This window comes from Muscardinus avellanarius (genome assembly GCF_963383645.1).
Source record: "Muscardinus avellanarius genome assembly, chromosome: 12".
NCBI classification, from domain to species: domain Eukaryota; kingdom Metazoa; phylum Chordata; class Mammalia; order Rodentia; family Gliridae; genus Muscardinus; species Muscardinus avellanarius.
Window position 1 is genome coordinate 96,412,369 of NC_137798.1, and position 15,073 is coordinate 96,427,441.

General features: G+C 56.8%; 1 protein-coding gene across 1 annotated transcript in view; it reads right to left on the minus strand.

Moving 5' to 3' along the window:
- Positions 1-13,863, minus strand: part of ITPK1 (inositol-tetrakisphosphate 1-kinase) — a gene marked incomplete at both ends in the record, with an annotated part of 150,892 nt that extends 137,029 nt beyond the window's left edge. The window contains one exon of the mRNA XM_080707918.1: positions 13,769-13,863. Coding sequence (XP_080564044.1) covers positions 13,769-13,863 — 95 coding nt within the window. The remainder of the gene's footprint in view (positions 1-13,768) is intronic.
- Between the last annotated feature and the right edge of the window lie 1,210 nt (positions 13,864-15,073).

Below are 15,073 nucleotides of genomic sequence, written 5' to 3' on the forward strand. Positions count from 1 at the left end.
CCGTGCAGCTGGGGCTTGGGGGAGAGAGGCCCAGAACCAGCCAGCCAGCCCAGCCCTGAACCTCAGCTCTGCTGTCTGCAAGCTGACTGGGGTACTGAAAACCACCTCGCAGGGCTGTAACACAGATCATACCAGTGCTCAGGAACTCAGCACAGGGCCTGGCTCAGAGTGAAGGTCAGCTGTGAATACCAGCCTTGCACCGCACGGGCCTGAGAACGAAGCCAATGTGGACAAACCAGGAAAGCAGGCAGACCTCGGGTCCTAAGGAGCAGCACCTGCGCCTGCGCCTCGGACTCAACCTGTACCTGAAGCCACAACTCTCCATGCATTTTACACTATGGGAACCAATACAGGAGCCTCCTGGACCACAAGATCTAGGCAGCACGAAGGTTTCTGTCAGAAGCCATACGTCTCATGGCTAGCAGGAATCAGCCACATGATCGACTTGCTGCTTAGACCATTAACCTCGCCCCAGCAACTCACCACATCTGCTGGCAAACGGAGAGGTGGGCAGGCACGTGGCCCAGGCCATGAGTCTTACTCTTGGGGCAATCCCAGCCCACTGCTGAGGCAGAGGCACCCACAGGCCTGGACATATCCCAAACGGCTGTCCTGAGAAGGGGGACGCCCACCTACTCCCCCACTCTTCCTGGGACAACATCCCAAATACCAAGGATTCCCAGCAGCCTAAAGGAAAGACCACTGGGCGAGTGGGGTGGGAGCACCTAGGCCCACTGACAAAAAACAGCTCACTCCAGCCAGGGATCGGGGCCACCAGCAACTGCCCAGAACAGGCCCTGGCCTCACAATCCTCGGGTCCCCTAAAGACAAAGTGCCCTTGAGGGCCCCAGAGCTGCTGGGCAAAGCTGTCCTATGCCTGGACCTGCAGGACCAGCCGCTCTGAGCTGCAAGTCCTCATCTGCAAGGACCCCTCAGGCCTGAAGGTTTTAGAAAATCAGTCCACTGAAGATTAGGCATCTCTGCACCTCACCCCACAGAGCTGGGCTTCTCTGCCATCACTCCTGTGACTTCGATAGTGAGGAGCGGGCCTCCCCGCTCCCCGCCCCCAATTCCTTGCAGACCTGGCCTCTGCCTCTGGCCTGCAGGAAGAGGAGGAAGGCCTGTGTGTCCCAAGGTGCCCCCCCCATGCATAGGTACAAGGACAAGCCTTGCCCAGGAGGAAAAGAAGCCCCAGAGAAAGGTCAGCTGTGCCGTGAAGAGGCTGAGTCAGGGTTCACATCCCCCGGCGAGCGAGACCCACGCTATGCCCCCCAACATAGACTCCAGCACACAAGCCTCCCGCAGAAGCCTCCCGAGGCTTCTTCCTCTCTTGCTGCATCTTTCTCCCAGGCACAAGGGATGCTCAAACATAAACTCCTAGTAAACAACTCCATCAACCTTAAATTAGCTGATTCCAAATTACTACTTGCCGCGCCTCTTCCAGGTGGCCACTGCTGGCCTAGCTCACCCAGTCTGCAGAAGCATCCCGGCACTTTGGCGTTGCAATCCTCATTGAAGATGAAGGAACTAAGGGCTCAGAGAGGCTAAGTTGCTTGGCCCAGAGCCACAGCCAGAACGCAGCCTTGCGGCCTCCAATTACCTGCCCCTGACCTTGAAGAGCTTGTGAGGTCAAGCGTCCAAAACTTCCAGGTCTCTAGCCTCAGCAGAAAAGGTTCCCAGGTTCCAAGGTGGCCCCCAGGAAGGGACCTGAGTGGCAGTTAGGCAGAGGAGTGGGACACGGGGCTCGTCCACACGAGCTGAGAGCATTTCAAGGAAGGAGCTTGGTGGGCAGGGTGGGCAGGACCCACCTGGAGCAGCAGCACACTTCACAGACAGGGCAGCCCACGCTCGGCACAACGGGCCCGAGGCCACGCTGTTGGCAGGGCACCGGGCAGACCCACCGCCAGCCCGCACCTGAGTGAGGAGGGCCCCGGCGCTGGAGCAGCCCTCCAGCTGAAGTTGAAAAGAGAGAAAGGTGAATAGCTAAGGGGACCAAGGGTAGGGAGCTGAGAGGAGCTCAGACGGAGGGGAGCCACCTCTGCCTTTGTTTACAAAAAGACACAGAAGCAGCGAGGGTCAAGAGTACGAGCCTTGGAGTCACTCGGACTGGTGTTCAAGCCCCACAGCCGGGAAGGAGCTGCAAGAAAACCCCAGGAAAGTCACCTTCACCCACCCTCCCTGAGCCTCGGTTTCCACATATGGACTGAGAGCCCTAAAAGGCTACATGCAGCCGGGCACAGTGGCACACGCTTGTGATCCCAGGACTTGGGAGGCCGAGACAGGAGGATCGCACGTTCAAAGCCAGCCTCAGTAACTTAGCAAGACTTTTTCAAAAGAAAAAAATAAAAAGGGCTGAGGGTATAGGTTAGAGGTAGAATACCCCTGGGTTCAAACCCTAGTACAAAAACAAAGGGGTGGCGCTGTGGTTTTCCTGGGCTACCTAACTGTCCCTGCACCAATTAAATCACAGAGCTCAGGGCCAACTCTGCGGTCTCAAATTTCCTGGAGCAAGATCCCCAGCCCCTCCACACACAGAGCCCCAGTCAGCTCCCCCAGCTCCCCCACGTGTGGAAGCCCATTCCTCGCCCACAGGGACCCTCCCAATGTACGAAGGCCCAAAGTGTGGCCAGGACCTCCCACCCTAGCCCGGGACCTCCCACCCTAGCCCGCAGCTCCAGCCCTCCCCAAAGCGTCAAGGCCATGGGGCACCCCAATCTCCTTGAGCACAGGCCACCACTGAGCTGCACCAGGTCGAGGTGAGGAAAAGGGTGTAGGAAGCAGACTCCTTCACACGAGACCCCAGGGCCACCGCCCTGGCCTGCCCCGGAGGAGGCAGCAACAGGCCTGATGGGATGGCCAGCATTCCTTTTCTCTGCAAGGGTCCCATAACAAATTAGGAGTTTAATAAAATCTTTAAGTGAGCTTTGGTGTCAGTGAGGCCGGGCTCAAATCCAAGCTGCACCTGCTAGCTCCATGCATTGGGGCTGACTGCAGAGGGCTCCAGAGCCCCATTTTCACTTCTGTATCACAGGTGGGGGTGCAAGGCAAAGAGGAAATTCTGCCCAGAGAGAAACCAACAGGCCTACATCTCTTTAGGCCTCATAAAGAATCTGTGTGCCTGGAGTCCTGAGAGGTGCCAGCCAGGCACAGTGTGGCTGAACAACCACCCTACACAGTCCCGGAAGCCAGGAGTTCCCGGCATGCAGTTGGTGCTCTGTAAATGACCATTGTGTGAGCATGTGAAGGAATGAATGGGGTGCTGTGTGTGTGTGTGTGTGTGTGTGTGTGTGTGCGCGCGCGCATGCACGCATGTACGTGCTAGCACAGCTCTGGGTATAGAACCCAGGTGCATCTACCTTTGAGCTACACCCCCAGCCCTGTTTTATTACTTCACTTGAAAACATGGTCTTACTAAGTCACAGAGGGCCTCACTACGTTGCTGAGACTGGCCACAAACCTTCAAGCCCCTATCTCAGCCTCTCAAGCACTGGGATGGCAAGTGTGTGCCACCATGCATGGCAAGAATTAGGTGCTTCTAATTAGTATTGTGTGGGTGAGTACTAGGAACTGAACCCAGGGAAATTCTACCTCATGGCTACACATCCCCAGCATTTTAAATCTTTTATTTTAAAACAGGCTCTCACTAAGTTACCTTGCATTGGCCTGGAACCTGGATCCTGTCTCAGCTTCTCAAGTATAAATATTACACCACACCCAGGATGGGGTGCTTTCTAAGAGGAAGCTCCCAGGCCCATCCCAGGTTCTTCCCAGCAGGAGGAGACCTAGGAACCCACACTAGGACAAGCGCCCCAGGGTAGGAACCGATAGGTCTCCACCTCCATGGCCCAGCCGTGGCTGCTAACTGGAAACAGGGTGTGAGGCAGAAACGAAAGCAAAACTGCCTGAGTATCCTCCCGGCACCCCTGCCACCGCTCAGACCCCGGGGAGCAGTGAGCTGGTCACTGGCACTGCGGGACACCCCCCAGGAAAAGACTGCAGGGGCGCTACCTGTCTGCCTATGGCTGGGGCTCCACCAGAGATACCCTAACCCTGGGAAGGGAAGAGGCCAGGGGATGGTCATATACCAAGCACCTGCCTCACTCTCTGCCCAGGGATCCCACGCCTACTTCCTAGACAGAGGAGCAGAGGCTGAGGGTGGGCAGAGGGGGTGGGATCACTTGCCCAGCCATCTGCAGCCAGCTGGCGACATCTTGAGCTCTGAGTTCACTGCCATCTGGACCACCCACCACCCCTCTGGGCCCAAGTACCCGCAGAAGATGCTCAGAAAAGAACCCCATGCTTTTCTTCTGAAGCTGAGCCCTGAGCCCATGGTGGCTGGATATGAAGGCAACCTGGCAGGGCAGAAAGAGCAGTTTCAGAAGTCAAGAGCCTGGAGATAAACCCCAGCTCCAACCCCTCAGCAGGTCCCTCCACCCCTCCCTGAACCTGAGTTCTCATCCAGCAAATGGACACACGCTGCCCGCCTGGACAGTACGTGTCCCATCTACAGCCGTGTCTGGCCTGCGGAAGGTTCTCTATTCTCTGAGATGCCACGGGAGCAAAGGGAAGTAAAGAGCCCCTCTGAGGCACAGCGGTCCCCTGAACAGGCCCCGTGGGGGGCTGGGTGCTCCCCAGGCAGCCAGCAAACTGAGGAGTCGATGGGTTTACAGCATAAACTGCAGAGGAAAACACGGGGCTGTGTTATGGCCTCTCCCAGCTGGGCCCTGATCATCGGTGTCAAACCTGGCCGGGCTGGTCCCCAAGTTCTGTGCAAATCTAGCTCCTTACAAGCCTCATCAATACAGTCCAGAGCAAACAGCAGCTCGATCAAGGCAAGGAAGCTCGAGAGGAGGGGGCAGCAGGGATTGTCCACAACTAGCAGGGCCGCAGCCGCCTGCCAGATGCGGCTCCTTCTCGGATCTCCCAGCAGGAAGGAGCACAGGCCACTGAGACCCAGGGATTAACATCCCACAGCCCGGGGTTCTCAGAACAGAGGACCTGCCCCGGGACCTTTGCTCCGACACCCCCTCCTGGAGAGCCAGTCCTAAGAAGCCTGCAGCACAGAGACCCTCGGCTCGGCCTTAACTGCAGAGCTCCCCGAGCCTGACAGCTTTGGGTTGCAGCTGAGTAACACACTTAGGACATGACAGTTTGAGTTTCCCAGAAGAAACAAGGAGATCCGGAGCCGCCTTCCCTGGAGAGCCTCCATCTTCCGAGGAGGCCTGGACGTGAGGACCTATGCATCTCTCTGGTACCTTCCAATGGGCAAGCACTGCAGGTCCGTGGCTAATGACTGCATTGAGCGCAAGCACCAGCGGGGGCTTCCACCCGCCCCTGGAGCACCTGAGGCCTACACTGGGCTCTGGGCAAGGTAGGAAGAGCTTCTGGGCTGCTGATTTCCTATATCCAGCAGCCAGAGGGGGTGCAAACTCCTGTCCTCAGTCCCCAGAACACAGCTACAGCTCCCTTGGGTGGGAGGAAGGCCGCAGGGACTCCCTGACATGATAAGAGGGCAGGCTGGATGGACACGCTGCCAAACGGGGCCACTGGCCTGCAGAGTTGAATTCAGGAGTCACCACCGCCGCCTCCAGGCTATGTGGTCACTAGACAGTGGACACGGCTCACCCTGTGGGTCTTTCACCCTCAGCCCCTCTCCATCCCGACCACCTCCTCAGAAAGGCCTCCTCCGACCACAGATGAAGCGCCTGCAGCCACCCCACATGGTGTGCAGGCTTCCTGGCTCTACACCCCTGCAGTGCCTTAGACGCATCCAAGCAGCCCGGCTTTGCCTCCCTTTCCCCCGCTGCAGGGGGGCGAGGACCAGCACCCAGCCCAGCAGCACCCAGCCCAGCAGCACCCAGCCCGGCGCTGACTCAAAGGCTCAGGATTTACTGAGCCAAGAGCTCACGGCTGACAGCTCCCCCCTGCCCAGAAACCACTCCCTTCCTCCTCCCCGCCCCACCCAGGGCTTTCCTCCTGCCCAGGACTCTCCAGCCACAAGTGGTTCTGGCTGAGCCACAGGGACATAGAAAAGGACTCTAAAACGCCAGGCAGTACACTGATCCCCTAAGGAGCCCTTCTGAGCTCCCAGAGGCACCGTGCAGACACCGGGGTTTCAGCAGTAACACTGCCCAGGCCTCTGCCCTCACGGAACTCAGTTTTGGGGTTTTGTTTCGCTCTGTTTTGTTTCTGTGGTACTGGGGGTTGACCCTGTGGGCGTTCTATCTCCGAGCTCTACCTCCAGCCCTGTTTTAGTTTTGATTTGGGATCAGGGTGTTACTAAGTTGCGGAGAGTCTCACCAAGTTGCTAAAGTAGCCTCAAACCTGCATTCTCCAGTCTCTGCCTCCCAAATACTAGGATTACAGGCATGCACCACCATGCCCAGCTAGAACTCACATTTTTAAAGGAAGACAGATACTACACAAGACAATGAGCAAGTCAGAGAGAGGAAAACAAGGCCAGCCTCTGGGGGTGCCTAAGCATCACTGAAGACTTGGTCGAGTGAAAGAGGAAAAAAATACAGGACACTTCCAGAAGGCCACTTGGGCCTCCTGGGAGGACCCTGGCCCGGTGCGTCCTCACTCGCCCTCCAGGGGCAGGTGGCGGCTTAACAGAGTCCTTCAGGCAAGTTCTGTCAGCAGGCCCCCGGAAACACCCTGAGCAGTTAACAGGGCAGGCACCCAGCACTCATGGGCTCTCATGCCAAGAGTCCTGGGAGTGATTCTCAAACCTCCACAGCCAGTGACAGATCCACCCCGCCGAACCCTAGAAGCAGGCAGGGCAGCTCCCAAGGGCCGTGGCCATCCTCAGCCTGGCACTACGACTGGTCTGCAGAAGGCAGCCCGGGAGGCCCTGCTGGGGAGACGCGGGCCACAAAGGCTGCTTTCTGGAGGCCTGCAGCAGGCCAGACAAAGCCCCAGACAAGATTTAAACAGCCCAATGGGAACGGCCTGGCCCGCTCCAATATGCACCCTGTGGCAACGCCAGGGGAAGGGCCTCTGCACAAGGAGGCCCGGCCAGCGCTGGTCTCTGAGCAGGGGAATCCCCCGCCACATCCCTCTGTGGGGCCTTGGGCCAGCCACTTCGGCCTGCAGGGCCTGGGGGTCCCTCTGCGAAGCCCCGGCCAGCCTGTCACACAGCGAGAAGTCATTCCAGGCAGAGGCTGAGCCTCGGAGGGAAGAAGGCGCACGGCCTGGAACAGTGATCTGCTTTCTAAAGTGAGCATTGCTTCTTTTTTCGGTTTTGAGAGCTTTTGTTGTTTTGTTTTGGGTACTAAGGATTGAATCCAGAAGCATTCTACCTCCAAGCTATAACCCCAGACCCTTTATTTATTTATTTTTCTTAAGTTCTGAAACAGGGTCTCACTAAGTTGCTGAGGCTGGCCTCCAATCTGCAATCCTCCTGCCTCAGCCACCCAAGCCCTGGAATTACAAGCATGCATCACCACACCCAGCTATGAGTATTATCTTTTCTTTTCTTTTTTTCGGGTCTGGGGGATGGAACCTAGGGGCATTCTACTTCCAAGCTAAACCCCCTGCCCTATTTTTTTTATTCTTTATTTTGGTCTCACTAAGTTACAGAGGGCCTCACTAAGTAGCTGAGGCTGTTCTTGAACCGCAATCCTCCAGTCAGCCTCCAAAATGCTGGGATTACAAGCATGCGCCACCATGCCAGGCGTGTATTATCTTTTTAAAGGAGGTTCCGCCAGGCGTGGTGGCGCACGCTTGTAATCCCTGTGCTTGGGAGGCAGACCAGGAGGATTGCGCAGGTTCGAAGCCAGCCACGCTGGCTTAAGAGACCCTGTTTCAAAAATATAAAATAGGTCTGGGCCGGGCGTGGTGGCGCACGCTTGTCATCCCCGCGCTTGGGAGGCAGAGACAGGAGGATCGCGCAGGTTCGAAGCCAGCCACGTGAGCTGGCTTAGGAGACCCTGTTTCCAAATAAAAATGTAAAAATAGGTTTGGGAGTGTAGCTCGGAGGTAGAAGGGCTTCCAGGAACCCCAGTACCACCAAAAATAAATAAATAAATAAAAATAAAATAAAATAGGTCTGGGACTGTAGCCTGGAGGTCTGAGGGCTTCCAGGAACCCCAGTACAACAAAAATAATAATAATAATAATAATTAATAATAATAATAATAATAATAAAGGAGGTTCCATGCATCCCCTCAGAAGCTTGTTTACCACCTGAACACAAACCCTACTTACATCCAGCTGTTCAGGGACTGCACTCACAAGGCATGCCACTAGGATTTTACTGAATGCCTCAAACCTGCTAAACAACAGGGGAGAAAAAAAGTCATGGCAGGTCGGGCATGGTGGCGCACGCTTGTAATCCCTGCATTTGGGAGGCAGACACAGAAGCATCGCGCAGGTTCAAAGCCAGCCGCACTGGCTTAAGAGACCCTGTTTCCAAATAAAAATAATATAAAATAGGTCTAGGAGTGTAGCCCAGAAGTAAAAGGGCTTCCAGAACCCCAGTAACACACACACACACACACACACACACACACACACACACACACACACACACACAGCCATGGCGGCAGGATGGTCCAGTGGTTAGGAGCAGGCACCCAGCCTGCCATGCCGGTGAGCCCAGCTCCACCTGCTGCCTGCCTAACCCTGGTCATCCTCAGCCTCACGAACTCCCCCATCCCATTAGTGTAAGAGAAATATGAATCCAGAATACCATTTCTCACCCCATATCTGTCCACACACCGTGCTGGGGCGGGTGTGGGTAACGGGCCCCCACTCCCTGTCACTGGGACTACAATAGTGAAATCTGGGCCCATCTTCCTGCAAGCAATTTCAGAAGCTGGATGAAGAAGGACGGCGCCCGGGCCCTTGGACCCAGCACACATCCATCTAGCAGTGTGGCCAGCCAAGGGAGCAGAGGGCTCAGGGCCAAGCCGTCCACACCCACAGAAGCCCAAGCAGTAAAAAGCGCCCCATCCTCTCAGAGAGGGGCCATGCTGCCATAAAACAGGTGAGTGAATAAATACACACCCGCGGCAGCAGTTCTACACTCTGTCCAAAAGAAGAAACTATGTGGAATCTCTCCAAGACGCGCCGTCCCACACAACACCCAGGCGCACTCTGTGGACGGAGCAGCCAGCACCCGCGAGCACCCATGCTGGCACACCGGTCTCTGTGCACAGCCTGCCAGCAGCGGTCCCCTGGGCAGCTGGAACTCAAGACCAAGAAGGGGATGAGCTGATTTCTCTGATTTCTCACTGTGTCCTCTGAGCCCTTGAAATCTTTATTTAAACAGATGCATGTGTTAAGTACTCAAAAGGAAAGAGAAAGCAAGAAATGGCAGCCAGTGATAGTAAAGCGATTACTAACGAGGAGGGCATTCTCAGGAAACCCAGCACAAATTCTTTTCAATCTCCAAGCTTAAAAATTTGGGAGCATCACTTTGGAGTCGTATAATTTTCTCAACTTTCCCACCTGTACAACAGGTGAGGGAGGACCTGAACAGCCCGGAGTGAGGGGGTAAGATGCAGACAGGTCACGTGTTAGAGGAAAAGAGAGCCGCCAGGCAGGGTGGGCCTTCGTTGGCTGAGGCTCCAATCCACAAGCCCCATCCCCCAGCAAGATGGACAGACCTCAGGGCTCCCAGCTACACAAACTGCAGACCCAGTAACCAAGTGGGCACCACAGGGGTGGTAGGTAGCGGATCCAGGCCTGAAACCTCAGTAGTATCATCAAAAACAACCTGTGTCCAGATGGACGTTCGTTCTCACCTCAGGTCCGAGCCACTCCCTGGTAGAAAGGGATAGAAGTAGAAATTTGCAAGGCTCCGTTGTATTATATTCCCTTTGTATAACACTGGAAAGGAAATCTAAGCCAGGGCCTCCTAGCAGCTCTGCACCCTCAAAATGGTGGCAAATCCAACATTAAAACAATCAGAAAAGGCCGGGTGTGGTGGCTTGTAATCCCAGCATTTGGGAGGCTGACACAAGAGGATCTGGGTTTACGGACAGCCTCAGCTACTTAATGAGGCCCTTCACAAGTCAGTGAGACCCTATTTCAAAATAAAGAATAAAAAATAGGGTTAGGGGTATAGCTTGGAGGTAGAATGCCCCTGGATTCCATCCCCAGTACCAAAAAAAAAAAAAAAAAAAAAAAAAAAAAGAAATAGAAAAATACCAACAGTCAGACTGGCATCGCTTAATCCTGGAAAAGATCCTCCTTTCCTCCCCTGCAGAATCTCCTGGAAGAGTTCCAGCCCAGAATGCTATGCCAGCCCCGCAGAAAGCAACCTCAAGAAGGCCCGATTTAAAAAAAAAAATGGGGCTGGGGGTATACCTTAGTGGTAGAACCAGGGCCTCGCATGTGTGAGGCCCTGGGCAGGGGGTAAGAAGAAATAGAGAGCCCCGGAGGAATGGACAAGCTCAGCGGCACCCTACTTTCCCTGCGTGCCTCCAGGGCCAGTTTATTGTTGCTACCAAGCTCCCAGAGGTTTGAGGGCAGGGGCTCCCCCGCTGCACGCCATCCCCTGGCTTAACACCTGGCCGGACCTCCAGAAAGCACTCAGTAAATGTGAGCGTCACCGAGCTTCTCGGGCCCTTCGGGGAACTGTGCACACAGGTCCCCAGTAGGAAAGGACACCATGGTGATGTTTGCTGAGATAGCTCTACAGGCACATTTCCCGCAAGCGAGTCGGCCCAGTTGGAACCCAAGTTTCTCAAGGGCAAGAACCTCACGGTCGTCCTCCGGCTTCTGGAGCCTCCAGGAAGTCCCGGCCCTGGCTGGCAAGGAGGAGACGCTTAATACACCAGGAGGCTGCATTCTCAGGTGGGGAAGCCTTGGGCCTGGGCTCAGGGAAGCCCAACAACTGGACGTGCAAGTCCCTTAACCCTTTCTGGACCTCGGTTTCCCCATCGTTCCATCCCTGGCAGCTGCCAGAAACAGATACCTAGAAGCACCTCGTTACAAATCAGCTATAATTATAGTAAAGACAGACGACATTCGCCCACGCTTTATACCAAAGGGCCTCATGAAGCTACGTGCCTCTCTCACAACCTCCTGCAGCTTCCAGCTGCAGAAAAAGAGTGGGAAGGAAAAAAGGAGCTGGCGGAGAGGTGGAGGGAAGCCAGGCCAACCAGCATTCCCCAGCAGGGCACTGCAGAGGGCCGAGCAAACACAGGGCTCCTTAAAACCACCCGCACTTCCAGCGTGAGCCTTCCGCTCCCCGCTGGGCCTCTTCCAGGCACCTTGAAAAAGCCACAAAAACGGGACAGGAAGTTAGAGAACAGGCAGGCAGGTAAGAAGGGTAAATGAATTCAACCCGACCCATGTCCTCATGTCCTGGTTGAGAGAGGAGGAACAGGAACAAACAGTACCACTGAACACAAGTGATTCAAAGGCCCATCTGCCGGCTGCCTAGAGCCCCATCCTATCAGGGCAACGGGGGAGAGGGCTGGCCCTGGTATCTGCCTAAGGTAAGCAGGGAACTCCCTGGGACGTCTCAAACCACCTACTGATGCCGGCGATGGGCAATGACCCTGGGAGAATAGGCCATTACACTTGCTGAGAGTCTTGTAAGCAAAGACCGTGGAGACAAGACGGCAGCAGCTGGATCCCCAGGAAGATAACAAGGGCGCATCCTTCTGTTGGATGTGCCCAGAGAGAAAGGTCCTGCTCGCTGAGCGGGTCTCAAGGATGCCAGGTTAGACTCAAGGCAGAAGTCACAGGAAAAGAACAACAGCCTCTTGTGCCCATTTATTTCCCTATCTCCAAAACAAGGGCCGGACAAGACGATCTCATCCCCTCTAGCTGAGATCTTTACAGGGCCTGATATCCAACTAAATAGCCCATCCAGCAGTCATCCCGAGCACTGGCACTGTCCCAAATACTCAGGGCAGCCTGCCATCTCCCCCGCCCCCAGACTCTTCACTAGGGAATTCACAGAGAACTCATCACCCACCAATACAGGAGTGTTGCACCCCAGATTCTGAATGCTGAAAACACAACCGACAGCCATCCACATTGTCTCGTGGACCAGCACCCCCGGGCATTCACGCCAAACAAAACGCGGCAAAGCCACATCTCGATTTTGCAGCCACTATAGAAATGTGGCCACCAGGGGGCACTGCTTTGAAAGTGATACAGAAGAAACTGAAAAACTCTTTCTGGTGTTTTCTTTTCCTTCTTAAGACATCTCACCAAGTGAGCTTCCTGGGGTTCTAGAATGGCCCGGAGGCTTTCAGCCTTCTCTTTGAGACCAGTATTTGGACAGAGGAAGACAACTAGACCTTGAACTCAGCAGCCCTTCCAGAAAAACAAATGTTCTATTCCTAATTTCCCCTAGAACAGCTCACACCGTGGATGCCCTGGGTCCCTGCCCCCCAAACCCCCTAAAAGCAGGGAGAGCCACAGATGGGCAAGTCACCAGGCCAGGCATGAGGCCCGAGCCCTGAGTCTCGGCTAGGACTCTTTTGCGAGTCCACTAATTACCAGGTAAAAAATGCCAGCCCGAGGACAAGCCTTAAGCTGTGGCTGCAGACACTGGGTGACACTAATACAGACAGGGATCGGTAAAAAAAAAAGGGTGCAAGGTATTAACTGGGGTTTCCCAAGTCTTACATGACAGCAGGGGGGGCTCCGGTGCCCACACATCAGAACTGGACTCCAAGAAAATGCCCAAGGGGCTTCTCCAAATTTCTTCAGTGCCTAGCAGATCCCTTCCATAAGTGTGTATATCTAGAGTGCAATGTTTCTTAATATCCTAAATGCCCCAGGCCCTGTTTTTCAAAGCTCCGGCTGCAAGTTCCTCCAGACTGCCTTGTGATTCCGGGGGGCCGCTGTGCATGTCTTGCTGGCCATGAAAAGCTGGCCTTCTCCCAGAGAAACCTGTCTGGGAGAAGGCCGCCAAACCTACCCCAACCAAGGCTTCCTCCACAAGCCATTTCCTCCAGCTGCAGGGAGTAAGTGCCTGCAGGGGTTGGCAGAGCCGGGGGACAGCCATGAGGACCACAGAGGTGCTGCCAGGCCTGCCTGTGTGTGCCAGCTCAGACCGCCCCTCACGCCACACACACAGGGATGAGGAAACCCGGCTGTTCTATTCTCCAAGACTTCTGGGGACCCACCAGGGCCGCCGACGACGCAAGCCGGGGCTCATTCTTATCTACGTAGAGGTGTCAGTGCAAAACAAAGGTTTCTACCTGGAGTTTGCAAAAAGGCTTCGGGGGCAGGATTCTCTTAGGATCTCATCGAGAAGAGTATTTAATGAACAGCGTTTCGGGGACAGTTGTGGAGCAAGACATACCTCAAGACTCAGGAGTTGGGCAATTTACTAAGAATGAGATCTACTGAAGCCCTAGCCTTGCCACGAAGCTCCAGCAAGGTGGGGGCGGGGGCAGAAAGCGGTTCTACCCCACATGCATCCCCCCAGCACCCTCTAGGCACCGGCCCACCCCGGTGTGGGGCCCCCGGGGGTACCCCACCCCTCTGGCTGGTCGGTCCCCCTTCTCAGGCACGTGGCCCCGAGTCACCACCCTCGCCAATCTGCAGGGCTCGTGTGAGGCTCTAATGAGACAGCAGATCGCCACACGCCGGCCAAGTGTGGCTCCTCGCTCCCGCGGGGCTCCGCCGCGAGGGGACTGAGCGTCGGCACCCGCGGGGCACGTAGTAGGTGGTCGGGGAGTCCGCGCCCTCCCCGCCGACGGGCTGGGAGACGAGGAAGCAAAGCCCGCCTGCCCCCAAGTGCGCCCGGCGCGGGCCTCCCGGGCGGCCGGGCACCTGGGCCGCCGCCGCCTACCTGCACAGCTCCGCGAAGGCCTGGAAATTGAGCTTCCGGATCTTCTTCTCGCTCAGCCAGTAGCCCACCCGCTTGCCTTTCAGGAAGGTCTGCATCTTCGTCCGCGGCGGCGCCCGGCGCGGCGGCGATCCCAGGCCGAGTGCGGCTCCTCCCGGCGGCCGGGAGGGCGGGCGAGGGCGGGCGCCGGCGGGCTGGGCGCCGAGGCCCGCCGCCCGCACCGCGCCGCCTCCGCCGGCCTGCCCCCGCGCCCCCGCGCTCAGCCCGCGCCCGCCGCGCCCCCGCCCCCGGCCGCGTGCGCGCGCAGCCGCCGAGGAGCCGCGGCCGGTGCACGCGCCGCGCCCCGCCGAGCCCCCGCCCAGCCCGGCCCCGGCCCCGCGCGCCCGGCGGCCGCAGTGCGCGGCGCCGCCGCCAGGGGGCAGCACGCCGCCGCCCCTTAAAGGCGCCGCGCCCGCCCTCGGCGCGCGGGTCGGGGGTCGCGCGTGGAGGGCGAGGGCGGCGGGCGAGGCGGCGCTGGCCGGAGGGGCGAGGGAGGGAGTCGCGCCCCTGAGCCTCGCTCCCGCTTCCGCGCAAGCACCTGGGGCCCCGATGGAGCTCAGCCCCCGCGAGGCCGTGCCTGGCAACTGCAGCGGGGAGCCCCGAGGTTCCCTGTGACACCTCTATAGGGGAAGCTGACCCAGGCTTAGGACGTTGACCACCAAACCCACGCTCCGATGGAGGGAGAGAGGGAGGGAGGGAGGGAAGGAGGGAGGGAGGGAGGGAGGGAGGGAGGGAAGGGACCGCGACTCCTCCTCCGGAGACCCTTTCCTAGGCGGCCTGCGGGTGGGCATCAGCCTCGCGCCTGGATCCACTGACCCCCACCTGCCCACCAAGGTCCGGTGCGGTAGTAACAGGCCTCTCTGCCCTCAGGGAGCCCGGGATTGAGAAGGAGAAATGGACATCTCTCCCCTGGCCCGGGCAGGAAAACTGGCTTCCCATGGGGGGCTCGAAGTATCAGAGAAGACACCTGTAATTCCAGTACTTGAGAAGCTGAGACAGGAGGACCCCAGGTTTGAGACCAGCCTCAGAAACATCAGGACTCTCCGCAATCTAGAGAAACCCTGTTTCAAACCAAAAAATAAGGGCTGGAGGTGTAGGTCAGAGTTCAAGACATCTGGGTTCAATCCCCAGTACCACAATAAAAAGAAAAAATTAATTAAAAATAAATTGGCCTTGGGAAACAAGATTTTGTTGGCCTTAGAAGAGAAAGAACTTGGATTGAGGAGGGAGAAATGAAAGAACCAAGTTGTTAGATGACAGGCGGGGCCA